At 41.4% G+C, this 18485-nt stretch overlaps 2 protein-coding genes across 9 annotated transcripts in view; one reads left to right on the forward strand and one right to left on the reverse strand.

Annotated features, from left to right (window-relative positions):
- TRAPPC9 (trafficking protein particle complex 9) overlaps positions 1 to 5695 on the reverse strand; it is a 1860352-nt gene extending 1854657 nt beyond the window's left edge. For 2 of the 3 annotated variants that reach the window (XM_029592072.1, XM_029592075.1), the window contains exons 1-2: positions 5564 to 5695; positions 3571 to 4173 (exon numbers count right to left, since the gene is read on the reverse strand). In XM_029592072.1, coding sequence (XP_029447932.1) covers positions 3571 to 4154 — 584 coding nt within the window. In that variant the 5' untranslated portion in view covers positions 4155 to 4173; positions 5564 to 5695. Of the gene's footprint in view, positions 1 to 3570; positions 4174 to 5530 lie in introns of all 3 variants that reach the window. The other variant, XM_029592073.1, reaches the window with a different exon arrangement.
- Positions 5696 to 5779: 84 nt separating this feature from the next.
- Positions 5780 to 18485, forward strand: part of CHRAC1 (chromatin accessibility complex subunit 1) — a 35298-nt gene continuing 22592 nt past the window's right edge. Inside the window, exons 1-3 of one of the 6 annotated variants that reach the window (XM_029592079.1) lie at positions 5795 to 5884; positions 14637 to 14763; positions 16773 to 16960. In XM_029592079.1, the coding sequence (XP_029447939.1) occupies positions 16817 to 16960 (144 nt within the window). In that variant the 5' untranslated portion in view covers positions 5795 to 5884; positions 14637 to 14763; positions 16773 to 16816. The other 5 variants (XM_029592080.1, XM_029592081.1, XM_029592077.1 and 2 more) reach the window with 5 other exon arrangements.

The following is an 18485-nucleotide window of genomic DNA, read 5'->3' on the forward strand; positions in this document are numbered from 1 at the left end:
ATACAAAAACAATGAATATCTTGCAAAATGTGTTATCTTTTCTATATATGCTCGACCTTCAAAATTCATCCAACAGAGCCAAATGCCTATCATTATCTATCGTCCTTCACATTCATTATTTATTTAGCTTTTGAAAACTTAATTGACCTCATTCAAAAGACTATCCTCCATTCTGACATGCATCTGACTCAGGGAGTGATTCTAAGCCCATGGATGTTTAAATTGTAGTTCCGTCATTTGGCCATCCTACATTAATCAGCTCAAATCCAAAAGATACCAATGTTACATTGTATATCTGCTTGACATGCATTTGCATAACTGCAGTTTTTGATCATTGATACAGTCCCAGCTGATACTCAATTTATTCATCAAGGATCTGGTAAAGGGAGTAATGAGAGAGGATGAAATTTACAGATGACAGAAAATTATTCACAGTAATTAAAACACAAGCAGATAGGGGAATTGTAGGAGGACCAAATGAGACTGGGGAATTGGGGATCTATGTAGCAGATGAAATGCAACATGGCCAAGTGATACAATTATTTTTCTCAATGTGCAACTATATATGCACATATTAGGAGTCACCTCTCAGGAAAAGGACCTTGGAATGAAAGGGAAAAGAAAATCTGCGTGCATTGTTTTCTGACAAATTTTTGCCCACAGAAAAAGGCAAGGCAATGTCCACAAGTAACCTGTACCCAAAAGCAATTGCAAAAGGGAAACTACTCGCAAAGTTTCCCCATTGAAAGTTAGCTACAGGAAATGTGGCTATGAAGTACCTGTGAACTTTGCAGCTACATGGTCTACTGAAAATCAACACCCAATGAACAAAGATGTAGGTGTGTTTCACGGATGACATCTGTATACTATAGAATGGAAAATGAAAAAATGTAGGGCTCAATTCATCCAATTTAAAGCTAAAGAGAGGCCATACTGAATATCTACCCAGGAAGGCCAGCAAATCAGGCAATAATGATCGTATAATTCTGACCTGCCCTGCTCCAGAAAGCCACGAAAGGCAGCCAGATAATGATAATGTATTAGAACTCTTTGTGAAGTGCCATATCGATTACCAAAAGGCTGTCGACGAGCTCAATGGTAGTCCCCAAGGGCCACACAGCTAGTATGGTTTTCAGGATGTCGACAATGAATGTGCGTGAAAGACATCTGCAAAGATATCTTTCTGCACATTCATCATGGACATTTTGAAAACTAGACTGCCAAGCTAGTCCTCAAGGACAAAAGTTTAAGAACCACTGTGCTAGCTATTTACATTTTCATCTTCATTTTTATTCCATGTACAAATATTTTGATGATCCACTTTGGTTATATTGATTTCCTCGATACAACAATTGACATCTTTGGCTAAAACAATGGAATCTTTCGTTCTATATCAATTGAAAGAATATCTACATGATCATTGATATTACTACATCCAAATCAATATGGATTTAGAAAGGGCTATTCTACTGAAACACTTTTGCTCTCTTCCTTTGACACGTATATTCGAGGATTTGATTCAACACAGATTTCCTGTTAATCTTATTAGATATTTCCGCAGCGTTTGATACGCTAGACCATAAAATACCTTTATCGAGACTTCAAACAAGTGGACTACAAAATACTGTTTTAAATTGGTTTTAACAGTTATCTTTCTAATAGATGTTATCGAGTACATTTTAAAGGCAAATCCTCACAAATTTATACTCAAGTTACTGGAGTTCCACAAGGGTCTTCCCTATCTCCAGTATTATTCAATATCTGTTACCATTGTGTCATATATTATCATCAACATTAGATGTCCAATTCAAAATTTATGCGGACGATATACAACTTTTTGTTCCGTATAAATCATCTTGGGCTGATACATAAATTTTACATAGTGAGATAGTAAAAACTATTGAACAATGGCTAAGTTACAGTAGACAAACTTAACACCAAAAAAACAGAGTTACTGTTGTTAAGTTCGACTGATAAACCTATAAATTCTCCACCATCATCAATCACATTAGGAAAGGAGGTGATTGAAGTAAAAAGAATAGCCAGTAACTTGGGTATACAACTAGATACTAATTTATCCATGATACATCATGTTTCTCACTTAGTAAAAAATTCATTCTTCAAATTGCAGACGTTAAAAAGACTAAAACCCTTGTTATTTAAATCAGATTTCCAGACAGTTTTACAGTCTCTTATCTTTTCAGGTTTAGAATACTGTAATAGTCTGTTTTTAGGCCTACCTGACTCCACGCTAAAACCTCTGCAACAGATTCAAAATGCTGCAGCCCGACTATTGACAGGATCACCAATGAGACATCATATTTCTCCAGTTTTCTTCAATTTACACTGGCTTCCCATTAAATTTCGTGTGCAATATAAAGTATTATCATTAATTCATGCTTTAATTCATGACTCCGATTCTACATAGTTATGTACTACACTACGATTTTACAAACCAACCAGAAATTTAAGATCTGCTAGTAAAAATTTACTTGGCATGCCCACCATCAGGCTCGCTAGACTAAATATAACCAGAGAGACAGCTTTTTCTGTAGCGGGTCCATTACTTTGGAACTCACTTCCCGAGGCTATAAGACAAATTACCAAATCACAAAGCATTTAAAAAAATCAGTAAAAACATACCTTTTCAAAATAGCCTATGCAGATTATGCAGATATGAAATCTTCTTAAAATGTCTCACTGTGATTGAGTTAGCATGACACAATGCTATAGTGCACTGAAAGTTTTTCGGAATTTATTTCTATTTTTATTTTCTTCTGGCTTTCTTCTGTTTTGGATAAAGTTTAGTATAGTGAATTTATTTAAAGTATATTATAGGTAGAACTAGGGCTTAAAGAGTATATTGTACTTTTTTCTTAACTTAGCTTTCTTTTGTTTATGTTTTTGATGTTATTTTTATATACTTTTATGTAATTTTAGATGTTTTTCTTTTAGTTTGATTTTATTCTTATTTTATTTGATTTTGAATATATTGTAAACCGTTTTGGTCAAATTTTTGTTTGTAAAGACGGTATAGAAATCTTTTTAAATAAATAAATACGTTTGCCTTCAATAAATTGATTGTTGTGACCATTTTCCCTTTCACTTATATTATAAATGTTACTCCTGATTTCTAATTTCATTCAGTTGATTTTATAATCTGAGCACCTTGATCTCCCATTGTTCAAATTGTGATATATATATATGATATGAAGATGACATGAGGGCATTCTTCTACTTCCTAACTCTTAGTGAGAAAAATAAAACTAGGAATTCTAAACTGCAGAGGACTACCAAGGTTAAGTACCCTGTGACTTTTTCCTTAGGGTGAAATAGAACACATTCTCTTTAAACTGGTGAAATGTAGCCTTTTGCCAGCTCTTCTCTCACTGCAACACCTATCTACATTAATGATTACAAGCAGAAACCACACTGTCTGGAAATGACTTTTACCAATCATTGTGTGTCAGCTACTCTACATGCGATCAACCAGTCCAACTGTAAGCCAGAAGAGTCTTGCAGCTAACTGGCTACTTTTGTTACCCTTGAAAAGGAAGCACATCTACTCACCTACTGTCAGTGTCAAGACCTACATAGTCTTTCTTTTCAAATGGAACTAAGAGCAGTGTAATCTTATCTCCAGACTTGTCAGTGGCTCGGTCAAGACGTTTGGATTCAAGCACGATGAATATTGATTCGATAAAATCTTCCACTTTCTTCTCCACTGCATCACATTCATCGTAGCTTGGATAGAATGCCACGTCGGTGCGTGGCTGGTCTGCAATGTCTCCCTGCAGCCCAAAAACAAGTAACCGTGAGTCATACAATGTAGCACCATAAATCTCCTTCTGCAGATGGAACTTCTCAAAGGTCTGAGGCCAATCCTTGGCCGAGCCACAGTCCGTAACAGCAATCAGTCCCACAACCTTGCGGTGAGTCTGGAAGTCCCCCCATTCATTGTTCTCTGGTGAGTAGTGATGCCTGTAACGGATATACAGGATACGCTGCGAGTCACGCACATTAATCTGGCTGACAGTAGAGATACGTTTGTAAATCTTAAAGAAGTTCTCATCAGATACCATCCCAACTGGCTGAACCACCACCAGGACAGTCTGATGATCCTCAGCACACTGCATATAGTCAGGGACACTCATTGTCTGTCAACTGGAAACTCTAAAACATAAAAAAAGACTTTAATTGAACACCAAGAATGAAACATTGTTTCTTCTACTAGTCATTTGATCTTTCCCTACAGTGACTGAGAAACTGATTTTGTGATTACTGCACAGATGTATTGGACTGAAAAACCCAACTGGCTTGTTCACCATGAAAAGCAGCTTTTCAGGCTAACTGTAGGATAAGAGATGTTCCTATTCTTGAGTCATCTGCTAGCAGCTAGGGAAGGCCATCTTCCTAAAGCAGTTGGTATAGGAGCAAAAGAAAGAGAGCAGTACACCCTACCATCACCAGACTTCCTTTCATCCATTTCTCCCAATGACTAAAGCCTGCCACACCTCCCCACAGAAAGTAATGTGGGCATACTGGCAGACAGGAAAATACAGAAATGTTTCAGAAAAATAAAATAGATTTAAATCATTGTCCTGCAGAATTTATATGAAATGTCTTTGGCTCTAAGTTAAATCCCTCCTTCAGTCTCCTTACAAATGAGTCTTAAATGTCCCCAATTCTCCATCCCATTTTGGAAAGAAAAATGGCCTGTAGTCTTAGGCAACAAAGTTTAACTATATTTCACGAACACGGAAGCAAATTTTTGATCAATCTCCCACATTTCCATTTAAAAAAAAAGCATTAAAAAAAAGGAGGAAATGGTACTGCTCTAGCTTCTAGATCAGAGGTAGGCAACTCTAATCCTCAAGTATCACAAGCTGGCCAGATTTTCAAAGTTTTGACATTGAATATATTTTCATGTACTGTCTCCATATCACTCATAGTCAATGTTGATATCTTGAAACCCCCGACCCGCCAGACGCACTCGAGTCCTGGATTTACCTATCCCTTGTACGAAATTAGCAGAAACTGTTCTCATATATTACTGTTACTTGCTTGCTAACCTCATCAAGCTATAATGTGCCCTTTTGCATTTTTTTGGAAACCTAATATTAATCTTCCCGCGTTGCTTTGAATTCTGAAAGCTCAAAGCCTCCTTAGCCGAGTGGTTAAGACCAGCTGATCTCGTTGACGTTTGGTAAATACTTGAGTGTTTCCTTTGCATTTTTTATATGGATTAGACAGAATGTTTTCTAGAGTTCTAAAAAAGTGACATGCAAAGCTCTTTCCAGAACTATTCACGCCACTTTCTACGGAGGCCCTTTATTCCAACTTCACCGCCTAAGTTTCCGTTAAAAAAAAACAAAAATAAAAACGACATAGCCATCTGTGGCTGTAAAGTCCTATCACGGAAGCTCAGTTACAGGCACTAAGAAACTGCACATAAACGTCCCCTCCCACCGATCCCACTATCAGACTCAAGCGGCTTCCCTGGCAAAAGACCATCCCCTCATGCACACACCCGAACACGGCGCTGACAAGCAGCAACACCGACCTCACCCACACCGTTTCTTCATTAAACTCAGCAGTCAAATACTTTCCGCCATGCCACCCGGCTCGGCAGGCTGGGAAATGGAGTCTTTAAGGGCCCGGAAGCAAGACGTACGGAAAGCTACAACTCAGCAGCTGAAAACTTCAACTCCCAAGCACCCCCGCGGCACCTTCTAGTTTTCCTGTTCTCTTCCCTTCCCTGCTTGACGAGAAAGTAAGCGAAGTACCAGGAGCTGCGCATGCTCGGAGTTGCACGCTCTTTGCTCCTTCCGTTGTTTACATGTAACGTCTTAAGGCTGAGTTCCCGCGCGATTTTTTTGTACCGGTAAAGGTTTGGACTGTTTCTCATCCAATTGGGCTACTTTATTTCCCGATGTGCTGGACGGGGGCTGGGAAACCTGTGTGCAAGTTGAGCTATTCTTGGGTTGCATTTCATTGCTATCTTACTCTGATGTAGTCTGCTGTATGGATTGATGTGATTCTGCTGGTGAGGAGATTGTACTTCCCCCCCCCCCCCCTGCTGCCTGATAGCACCGGAACTTAGATTGAGGAACGGAAGGGAAGACGTTGAAGATTTTTATAGTAGTTTTAGTGATTTGGCATGAGATAGGAGGGCTTAAGATGAGACGCTGGGGGAAGTGGGACTGTGAAGGACATCTCTAGCAAACATAAGCGCTGCTATTCTGGAGGAAAACACAATAGGACACATCTTGTACAAGCTGGGTGACAACACGTCATGTCAGATGTTGCTGAGACATCCAGAACAGAGGCCAGGCCACTGTCACTGTTCCTGTGGAGATCATCTAGCAGGGAGATAAAGATTATCTCTGTTGGGTATCCTGGTCTGAATCTGGATCAAACTAGTATATATCTTCTAAACACACGTTGTATACAGACTGTTGTGTTCTATGAATTTACCCAGAAAAATAATGTTTGATAATACTAGCAGTCAGTTTTCCAATGAATCCTGGTCAAAAAAAACCTTTTTCATTAGTGGGCATACCACAGCTCTTCTTAGTGCAGTTATTAGCTGCCCATCTAAGAAGGATATGTTCAGGGGCGGATTGACCTATCAGGGGATCGGGCTTCCCCCGGTGGGCCGGTCTAGCTGGTTACGTGGTCTCGACCGCGTGCAGCCTGCACTCAGCCCAGTGACCTCCATCAATTCAAGGTAGGTGGCGAATTGGTGATTGCAGCCTCGCAGGCCCATTGAAGTAATAATAGTATAGACCCCCCGCCCGCCTCGAAGCAGGGCCGACACAGGTGGTAACTGTACCCAGCCAGCCCCGGCCGGAGAAATTAAAATCGAGGCCGGCGGAGGCCGAAGAAAAGAAGATGGGCTGGCGCCACCCAGCGAGCCCCCGCTGGAGACCAAGCGGCGGGGGCCGAAGAAATAAAAATCGTGGCCGGCGGAGGCCGAAGAAAAGAAGATGTGCCAGCCCAGCGCCTCCCAGACAGCCCCTGCGGGAGACCACGCCCGCGAGGGCTGAAAAAATGAAGATGGGTGCCGCCCAGTCAGCCCCCGCTAGAGACCAAGCAGCGGGGGCCGAAGAAAAAAAAATCGTGGCCGGCGGCGGCCGAAGAAAAGAAGATGGGCCGGCCCGGCGCATCCCAGACAGCCCCTGTGGGAGACCAAGCCCGCAAGGGCCGAAAAAATGAAGATGGGCGCCGCTCAGCCAGCCCCCACTAGAGGAATATGTAGCCAGTTGGAATTGTGGGTGTGAAGGGATTTATGTACAATGGTCAGAGTTTTATAGTGAATGCGGGAGAGTATAGGGAGCCAGTGTAGATCTCTAAGGATGGAAGTGATATGTTCATGTTTACGGGTATTTGCGATAAGTCTTGCTGTAGCATTTTGCAGCATTTGAAGATGTTTTATCGAGGAGTGGGGGAGCCCTAGGAAGAGTGCATTACAGTAGTCCAATTTGGAAGCGATGGTGGCTTGGATCACTGTGCGGAAGTCTTGGGTGTATAATAGTGGTCAGAGTTTTTTAAGTACATTGAGTTTGAAAAAGCCTGCTTTAAAAATGGAGTTGACATATATCTTCATGCTTAATTGTTGATCGAGGAGAACTCCAAGGTCCTTTACAAATGGTAGTACTGTAGAGAAGTTGAGCTTGGGGTTACTGGACAGTGGGGGGGGGGGGGGGGGGAGAGTGGGAGGAGATAAGTAGGAGTTCAGTTTTATTTGTGTTGAGAGCAAGGTGAAGGTTGATGAGCAGGGCGTTGATAGCTGTGAGGCAGTTTTCCCAGTGCTTTAGAGCATCAGAGATAGAGTTGTGGATGGGAATGATGATCTGGACATCATCCGCGTAGAGATAGAACTTTAGTTTAAGATCAGAGAGGAGCTGGCAGAGTGGGGTAAGGTAGATGTTGAACAGCGTGGATGAAAGTGATGAACCTTGCGGGACTCCTTGTTGTAAGGGACGGGGGGCGGATATGGAGTTACCGATTTTAATAGAGAACTTTCTGTTCGAGAGGTAGGATGTGAACCAGGCGAGGGCTCGACATGGCTATCAACTCCAATTTACCACAAAACCCATACGACCTCACTTTTCCACTCTAAAGAGTTAAAGCTTCCAACCTCAACTGGGGGAGGAGATTGCTTTGCTTTGCAAACAGCAAGCCATTCAACGAATTTTCCCAAAAACCCAAAAAACAGGATTCTATTCCCCATACTTCTTCATACCCAAAAAGTCAGGTGGACTTCGCCCCATATTAGATCTACGGGAATTGAATAAATTCCTGACCAAAGAGAAATTCAAGATGGTATCGTTGAAATCGATCTTACCTCTGATTCAACCCAACAACTGGATGTGTTCCATCGATCTGAAGGATGCGTACACACATATTCCAATCCATCCAACCTCTTGGCGTTACCTATGCTTTCGCTACGGCCATCAACACTACCAGTACAAGGTTCTTCCCTTTGGACTATCGGCTGCACCCAGGGTTTTCACCAAACGCATGGTTGTGATGGTGGCTCATCTCAGACAACAGGGTATGACTATCTTTCCATATCTGGACGACTGGCTAATAATAGCCTCGACCCTGGAGATCTTACTCGATCACCTCCGACAGGTGATACAGTGCTTACAGGAATTGGGACTACTGATCAATTTTCAGAAATCACATCTTCAACCAACACAACGACTACAGTTCATAGGAGCAGGCCTGGACACTGTTCGCAATCGGGCATATCTCCCAACAGAAAGAATAATACAAATACTTCAACTTCTCTACTCGTTGAACAACACTCAAAGGCCGTCAGTGAGACAAATTTTGGTAGTCCTCGGCCACATGGCGGCGGCTATTTTCACGGTTCCCAACACCAGGCTACACATGAGACGCCTGCAATGGGGACTAAAACGTCAATGGAAACAACACTCACAACCGCTAACACAGAAGTTATCATTGACCTCCGAAATAAAACAGGACATAACATGGTGGCCCCTAGAATCCACCCTGTCCAAAGGAGCATTATTCAGTCCTCCTCCTCACAACGCAGTCTTAACCACAGATGCGTCTCGCAAGGGATGGGGAGCACATCTCGAGATTTACGAAACCCAAGGGTTATGGACAATCTACGAGCAGTCCCTGCAGATAAATCTATTAGAGCTCAGAGGAATTCGAAATGCGCTATAAGTGTTTCAAGATCACTTAAAGGGCCGCAGAGTCATGATCTACACAGACAATCAAGTGGCAATGTTTTTTATCAACAAGCAAGGAGGGTCCGGTTCATGGCCCCTTTGCAAGGAGACCCTGACAATCTTCAAACATGCTCACCAACATTGCATACATCTCAAGCAACCTACCTACCAGGAGTAGCAAATACAAGAGCGGACAGGCTAAGCCACATCTTTCATCCTCACGAATGGACACTCAATTCGGAGGTAGCCCAAGACATTTTCATGCAATGGGGGACACCTGCAATGGATCTCTTTGCAACAGAGATCAATGCTCAGGTTCCCAAATTCTGCTCAATAAGACCAAGTCAGTTCAGGATCACCCAAGATGCCTTCCTCATTCCGTGGACGACAGGTCTCCTGTATGCCTTTCCTCCCATACCACTCATAACAAGGACACTTCAGAAGTGCATAGCAGACAAGGCTCAACTGATACTCATAGCTCCAGCCTGGCCAAGGCAACCATGGTACAGTTTCCTTCTCCAACTATCCATCACAGACTCCATTCGATTACCGAATCACCCAGATCTTCTCTTCCAAGATCAAGGAACGCTGCTACACCCCCTACACTCATCTTTCCATTTAACAGCATGGAGATTGAGAGGCTCCTTTTAACAGAACAGGGAGTTTCCACTTCGGCACAATCCATTTTGTTAGAATCCAGAAAACTCTCAACGAGGAAAAACTATAGCTATAAATGGAAACGCTACTCTACCTGGTGCAATTCTAACGGTGTACCACCTTTAGACTGTTCACCTGAGTTACTCATGGATTATCTACATACACTGTACACAGCTGGTCTGGCAACCTCATCCATCAGGGTCCATCTCAGTGCCATAGCAGCATATCACAGACCACTTAACAATATTCCTATTTCCATTTCCTATATCTCGTTTCATTAAGGGGTTAACTCACCTTCGCCCTCCGATCTCCAAGCCTCCAGTTCCATGGAACCTCAACATAGTTCTTGAACAGCTCATGTTTTTCCTGTTTGAACCCATGGACTCGGCACACATTAAATACCTCACATGGAAGGTGGTGTTCCTCATGGCAGTAACATCAGCACGACGAGTCAGTGAATTACAGGCCTTGGTCCATTATTCTCCGTATTTACAGTTTCATCATCAGAAAGTGGTTCTCCGTCCTCATCCATCCTTTCTACCAAAAGTGGTTTCTCAATTCCATCTCAATCAGACCATAGAACTGCCCATCTTTTTCCCTAAGCCTTATGCAAATGACAGGGAAAATTTACTGCATACGCTAGACTGCAAAAGAGTTTTAGCATACTACAAAGAAAGAACAAACTCGGACTCCCGTGTTTCTCAGCTCTTTGTCTATTTCAACCTGAAGGCGCCTGGACTACTGGTGGCTAAACGCACCATCTCCAGCTGGATAGCACAGTGCATCAAGTTCTGCTCGACAAACAGAACCTACAGCTACATTCTGTTCCCAAAGCTCATCAAGTTAGAGCAGTGGCGGCCTCCTTGGCACACCTTAAACATGTACAAATCATTGACATTTATAGGGCAGCTACATGGTCATCGCTCCATACCTTCACATCACACTACTGCCTTGATCAACAAGCAGCCACTGATGCGAAGATGGGGCACGCAATACTGCAATCTCTATCCTCTTGTATACGGTAAATGCCACACTGTTCATGATCATGTACAAACATATATACCATAAACAACGTGATCGGAAGCTTGGGACTCCCATAACAGCATGGCTAATTCAGCCCTGCTATCGACGGGAAAAAGCAAGTTTGCTTACCGTAAACGGTGTTTCCGTAGATAGCAGGATGAATTAGCCATGCTGACCCACCCTCCTCCCTGGCAGACACCGTCTTTTCAAACTACAGCTTAATTACAGACTGAGGAGAATCTGTTACTTTCCTGCGCGGGAACACACGCGCAGCCGCAGAGAGCTAAAATCTAATCTCTGCTTTGTAAAAGCTCCGCCTCCCGGACCTGATTGACAAATCCCATGACAGCATGGCTAATTCAGCCCTGCTATCGACGGGAAACCCCAAGTCTCCTCCATTTTAATAAGCCAGGTATTCACTATTAATTGGGCCTTGCATTTTTTTGTTTATATTTTTTCTGGGTTTTTTTGTTTTACAGTTCAGATTTGTCAATAATGCTTATGCGTACACCCATATTCTGCATTCACTGACTACCGTATCAATGAGAATATCCAGTAATGGTTTGACTGACATAGCGTTTGCATCCATTTCCCTTTTGTGAATTCCTGCTGATCCTGGAATTTGTTGCCAGAGAAGGTAGTTAGTGCAGTTAGTGTAGCTGGGTTCAAAAAAGGTTTGGATAAGTTCTTGGAGGAGAAGTCCATTAATGGCTATTAATCAATTATACTTAGGGAATAGCCACTGCTATTAATTGTATCAGTAGCATGGGTTCTTCTTAGTGTTTGGGTAATTGCCAGGTTCTTGTGGCCTGGTTTTTGGCCTCTGTTGGAAACAGGATGCTGGGCTTGATGGACCCTTGGTCTGTCCCAGCATGGCAATTTCTTATGTTCTTATGTTCCTTTAAAATTGTCCAAACCCATGACATTATCCTTACAAACAGAAATGAAGTCCTTTTTCATTGATATCATCTTTGTGCCCATCCACTTAAGTGTGATTTTCTACTTCCCACCACCTGTCCCCATCATCTTCTTCCTTGGCCTATGCTCCACCAGCCCAGAAACATGGATATCATCCCTCATCCAGCTGTTGGAGACTGAGTTGTAAATTCTTTTGATGACATCATCTAGGTGTTCTCTACCTCCAGCTACTGGATGGTTAGTTGTTGGCACAAGCTCATTGGATTTTCCAATTTATTTTAATTTTAACAAAGAATTTTATTAAATTTTCCTTTATACTAAGTCTCTATGCTTTCCTCTGATTTGTGGCCAGGCTTCTGCGGATCAGTTCTCCTGCAGTGATTCGAGCCATTCATTCAAAATCAATTCACTCTTTCTCTTTTGGATGAAAGCAGTTTGAGCTTATTGAGTACTTTCTAAGCCCTCTTATTAAAAAAGGGATTGTCAGGCTGGCTTTCCAGTACACCTATATTTAATCTTTTGTGCCTGTTTGAGGTAATGTAGGGAGATACTTGATATTTTATCACCAGGACAATAGAACATCGGTCTAACATTCATACTAATCGTAAAACGGCCCCTTTCGTACCCCATTGGTCCTTACATATGCATTCTGAATCGGACCTTAAGTTTTTCATTATTGATATTATTCCCCCTATTTCACGCATTTCCAGCATAGCTCTCTGCTTCAATGGCAGGGGAGAAAGTCTGATACTTCACTTTTAATGCATATCTACCATAACTCTCTGCTTCAACGGCAGGGGGAAAGAAGAAAAGTGGATCTATATACAGACAACAACCAACAAGGACTGAATTACATAGTCTGGGTAAACAAATAAGCATGGGTGTAGCTTGCTTATTGCGGCGGTTACTACCCCTAACTAATTAAGCTAGATATTTACTTAGATGCAGTTCCAACACTGCTCTCTACATTAATGGTGGGGGTGGAAGGGAAATAGAACCAAAAGGTTACTAAGAGCCAAGAGTAACAGATAAGTATGAGAGGAAAAAAAAGGTGCAAAACTTGCTGGGCAGACTGGATGGGCCGTTTGATCTTCTTCTGCCGGCATTTCTATGTTTCCATCACGAGGTGGTAACTTTGTTGAAATTTTAACACGTAGGGAACAAAAGTGGATTTTTCGATTGAATTGTCTAGCCCCGATGGGGCTTAATAATGAAATTGAATGGTTCCGCTTTATTTGACTGTATTCTTATGTATGTTATTATGATTGGTTGATGTCATCTGTGTTGGTGCTCTCTGATTGGCCCTTTGTTTCGCGCCATAATATATCCCTTTAAATGAGCATTTCTGTTAGCATTGCCCGCTCTCCTCTGATTCCAAGTTGGACTTGACTTAAGGTATGTGTCCCGGCATTAAAGCGTTATTTTGCCCAATGTTTACAGTCCTTAGTTATCACTAATAAATAATCTTTTATTTGTTTGTAGTGGTTGAAATAATACACTGTGCTCAGTCCCTCCCGACGCAGCTCTAAGCGAAACACGGTCCGTGTTGGGGGACCTGGTTGAAAACTATTGTATATCACTTGAGCTTTTGGAGTAGCCGCTTTGAAGAAATGAAAAAATAAAATAAGGAACTTTATTTATCAACCTATGAAGTTTTGGACTGTTTGATTACTCTGCTCTCTGTCTTGTGTGTAGGCATATTGTTTTGGCAATGTTATATCCAGGTGTGATTTTCTAAAAAAAAAATACTGGGTTGAGGTGTGGCAATGCGGGGGGGAGTGGAGGGGAAGGGTATGGCAGCAGTGTGCCAAACTTTTCTCCTTCCACTTCCCACCACCAATCCCATCATCATCCTCCCTCATCAGGGTCTGGCTAATCTTTTTTGCTGCTGCTGCTGTCCGTCCCCACTCTTCCTCTGAGCATCAGGACTAGATTGACTCTTACGGTTGCACAGGTGCATTAGCTAAGGCATGGGCAAGTGCGATCAACAATTCAGTTTTATTGTCATGATGCCTGAGGGCAGCTAAAAAGGTTCTGGGTCAGCAACCTGGCCTAAAACCACCACTGCATTTGCCCTTCCTACTGTAATCTCAAAAGCCACTACCATATTCACTCCAATACATTGTTTCAATCCTGGGATTTCAGGACTGAATTTTTCATAGCTCCAGGATTAAAGAAACCCAAGTTCTAGATTACAGTGGTAATTCATTCTCTGACTCTGTGGTGCTTGTGCAAATGTTGCAGGACTGCTGTTACCTCTGCTGAATGCTTAGGCAGGTTGGAACTGCACCAGGGAACTCCACAAGCCATTGGGCTTCATCAACATGATGAGGCAGAGAGAGGTGGCTGGTGCCCACCCGAGGTTCAGGAAGGTTCATCCTCTGCCTGTACCAATACCTCTGCAATCCAAATTGCTTGGACAAACAAGAAAGCAATGCTGATGCTAATATTACCACTAGAGGGCATTCTTTGCCTTTGTAAAGGGATTTTACACGTTATTCTGTTATTAGTGATTTATTGTAACAAGTCAATGCTGTTTGGTGATACTAAAAATATAATTGAATGGAATGGTGCTTTCTCATAGTTACAGAAACAAAAGAAATCTGCACATGTAATTTTTCTCAGGATCTTCGAGGAGTGAAATGTATCAGAGAGTAACATTTAGATCAAACTATCCTATACTTGAAATAACAAGACTTCCCCCAACCATGACAATAGGCCAGGCTGGATGACTTGTGGATTCAGCAGTCATTCTTCAGTCATTAAACAGGGTTGCCATGACGATTTTTCTTTTGTTTGTTGACATCAACTGTTTTCTTTGTTCTTCAGTCTTTTTATATGATCACAGCAATTTAAGGAGTGCTGTGTATTGTGTGGGAGAATGGGAAGCCAATCAGTCCAAGTAAAGCAGTTCCTTCCAGACTTATCTCTTCTTGGCAGCGTGTGAGGGAAAAGTGTAAGTCACAAGTTTGTGTATGTGCCCCCTCCTTTTCCATAGCCTGGTATGCAATGGGAGTTTTAATCTTGAAGGATATTTTGGGCATATTCTGTGTCAGTCTAACTTTCAGTCATTTTTTTTTTCTAGCAATGCCAAAAAAACAAAACGTAGAGTACACAATGTTTAATGCTGTTAGGGAGTCAGCCAGTCTGATCCTATTTCTGTCCAGTGATTTCCCATCTTCAGCCATTTATTCATACCTGAAAACCTAGGTCTGTATGTAACAGGTGCAAATTATAATCAGTGTCCCAGTTTCCTGTAGCAGATTTATCAAGAATCTGCAGAAAAAGCAAATTCTGTGGCAGATTTTTCAAAATGCTGAGGCAATTGTGTAGCAAATATGAATAATTTTCAATAAGTCATTTTCTGATATTTCTGTATCCAGTTAATTTATTTGGTTATTTGTCAGAGGAAAGGGGATCTTAGTTATTGGTGCTTAAGCAGAAAGATTCTGGGTTGGGGAGAGAGGTGATCTTAGGCAGGAGGTGTAGAGGATCTCAGGCAGGAGGTGTAGAGAGATAAGGGATGGAGGAGGATAGAGGCAAAAAGGGAGGAGAAAGAAAGCGATGAAAGGAGGGGGAAATGTTACAGCTGAGAGGTTTTCTTCAAGTAGATAGATAACATGCAAATTAAAATTTCTAATCAGGTATATATTCTCTGCATAATCATGGACTCTTCCTCTGGTGCTTCCAGTAAGGAATGTAGTTAAAAAAAATCATTTTATAAATAGCATTATGCTTCATCAATTAAAATTGTTTTTGTCCACCTCTGACCTAGAACTGTTCTGCATTCTTAAGTAATCTCTTCAATTGATTACTTTAATGCACTTTACATTAGTTTACCCCATCTGTTCATCCTTTGCAGATCATTCAAAATAGGCAGCCTGGATTATTTCTAACACACCAATTCAAGCTCACATTACTCCAGTTCTATTCGAGTTGCATTGGTTGTCCATTCATGGTCTTGCCCCTCAATGCCTTAATTCTGTTTTAAGTTTTATCATTCTGGGAGATCTTTGAAGTCAGCATCAAAGAAATCTATTAGATGTTCCCGCTGTTAAGCAGATAAGGCTATCTAGAGAACTGTCTGTTTTGTGTGAAAGGACCAAATTTATGAAACTCTGCCAGATGAGATAGGGCAAGAATCTAGTTAAGGCATATATTTTTTAGGCAAGCCTTCACTCAGGTGCTGAAAACCCTAAGGAACTTAGATAGCCAGTTTAGTGAGAACTGATTTGATTTGACTTTTTGTCTGAGTTTTAATAACATGTTTTTATTGTTCTTTGATTTTTTAATTAAGTTTTATGCTTTTTTTTTAGTTATTGTTTTATGCTATGCTCTATCTATGATTTCTGCACATACATGTTTATGTTTTATGCTTTGCTATATTTATGATTTGTGTGTTGGTCTGCATTACTTTATATATTTTTTGTAAGCCACCTAGGAATTTTGATAGGCAGTGTAAAAGCTTTTGAAATAAAATAAAGAAAGAAATATGGGGACATTTCTGTAAATTGTATTTTATACATATTCAGAAACATGCTAGGGAAAACTGCCCTTTTATTTATGTATGTATTTGGGTAATTGAGGCACACGAAAAATATAAATCTATTTTAATATATAACATTTGAAAGATTTTCGCTGTTGCCTGTGAAATAAAGATTATGAAAATAAGCCGGAAATTTTCCTTGCGTTAAGAAAGTAGGGCTGTGATTACTAAAATATATTATTCCTTTGTTAATTCTCTGGAACCGACAAGTTTCAGTTCTTGAGACTATTAAATGGTCCCCGTTTCATAAGCTTAAAACTTATAAAAGTTAAAACATAAGAGGGCTATGGGAATCGTAATCCTTGCCCCAAATATTTCCACATATAAAGTTTACGAAATAGCAAAGTAAAAAAACAAACAAAAAACTACTGTTCCCGTGCTCCTCTTCGATACTTATGTTTTGTTTTTTTTCTATTAAGGAACTTTATCCGTTAGAACACCGCCACAGGACCGGCAACGCAAGATGGCGTTCAGGCCAGACAAATGTGGCGGAGGTGAGAGCCGGCTTATTTCTCTGCCGCTGTCCCGCATCAAGATGATCATGAAGAGCTCGCCCGACGTGTCCAGCATCAATCAGGATGCGCTCTTCCTCACCGCCAAGGCCACGGTAAAGAGCGGGCGGATCGTCCCGCTAGCGCCCCCGCAGCCTCCCTCTTTCCGCCCTGTGTAAAAATGAGCACGTGGGCTCGGTTGGCTGGCGGGAAGAGGCACGCGCGGGGTTTCGGGTGACGGTTGGAGGCCCTATTCAAATGAGCATGCCCAGCCTGCTTTCACGTTCCTTCCCCCACCCCACATACGATCAGGAGCGGTGAGGTTGTGATCGAATTGCAGGGGACCGGAACCAGTCCGGGGGCGGGAACAACGAAAGAAAACTCCTTGTCGTTCTGATTCAAATTATTTTGGCCCATAATGTAGAATTGCCAGGGGAAAACATTCCTGTGTTTTATTTATTTTGCCAATTAGGGTTCCCCCACCCCCGGACCCAAAATATATGCATAAGGTGGGAGGATGGGAATAAACGTAATGGCCTGAGTTTCCTTCTTGAGCCGGCTATGGCTATGAGGTGGGTTTCTAATCAGGACTTCAATAAGGTAGAGGACCTTCCTGACTTGGTGCATCTTGCTACCTCTCTGGTCTTACTCAAATCCCGTTTTAAAACCCATCTCTTAAGATTCCGGTTAAATCCAAAAACTCGGACTCTTCTTGTTGTTAGCCCTCCCTCTCATGTTAGACATGCTTTACTGTTGAGTAATTATTTGACTTGTCCTTTCCTCTGAACTAGATTGTAAATTGCCATGGAGCAGTATCTGATAAGTATCTGTAGGACTCTGCCTATACTTAGGCCTATAGCAATGTTTAGTAGTAGTAATTATAGGAGTGCAGCAGACAAGTTGTGCTGGTTGCTTCTGGCAGTCCTGTCATCGGAGAAATTTAAGAACCCTGGCCAGCTGCAACACCGTAGATAAAAGGCAGATGCTGTACAGTCGGAGTTATATTTCATTACATAAGTTTGATAGTTTGCCTGTTCTTGCCTTTTGATATTGCAAACCGTTTGCCATAGAGGGCCTGATGTAATGAGACAGAATAAAAAATGTGCTGTAATTTAGTGCATTTTCTTAACTTTTTTTTTTAATTGAGCATGTTAACTCGTGATACAGTAAGCTAATAGTATGCAAATACAATGGAAATTAAAAACATGTAAACCTACAAATTTGCACACAAAAATGAATAGTGTGCATAAATCATGTTTCATGCACACAAACCATGTTATTTTTGCATAAAAATCATAGTTGATGTGCACAAATCATGTTTTAGAGGGCATAACCATGATTTGTGGACATTGTGTGCAGAAAACAATTTGTCACACAAAATATGAGTTAAGAGCATAAAATTTGTGCTCATGGATTGTATGCATAAAACCTGCATAAATCATATTTTATACATCTGAAGAACAGGGCCCTGGTACAATACCACAAAATCCAGGTTCAGCCCCCTAGAAACTTTACTCCCCTTCTGACCACAAAGTAAATTTCCAGTATTAAGAAAACATTAGATAAGCCTGCGCACTTCTCTGTATTGGATAGTAATAGCTAATGTCTTGATTAACATAGAATTTGCATGGATAAATGCTA

Source organism: Rhinatrema bivittatum, chromosome 2 (genome assembly GCF_901001135.1).
Source record: "Rhinatrema bivittatum chromosome 2, aRhiBiv1.1, whole genome shotgun sequence".
Classification (NCBI taxonomy): Eukaryota; Metazoa; Chordata; class Amphibia; order Gymnophiona; family Rhinatrematidae; genus Rhinatrema; species Rhinatrema bivittatum.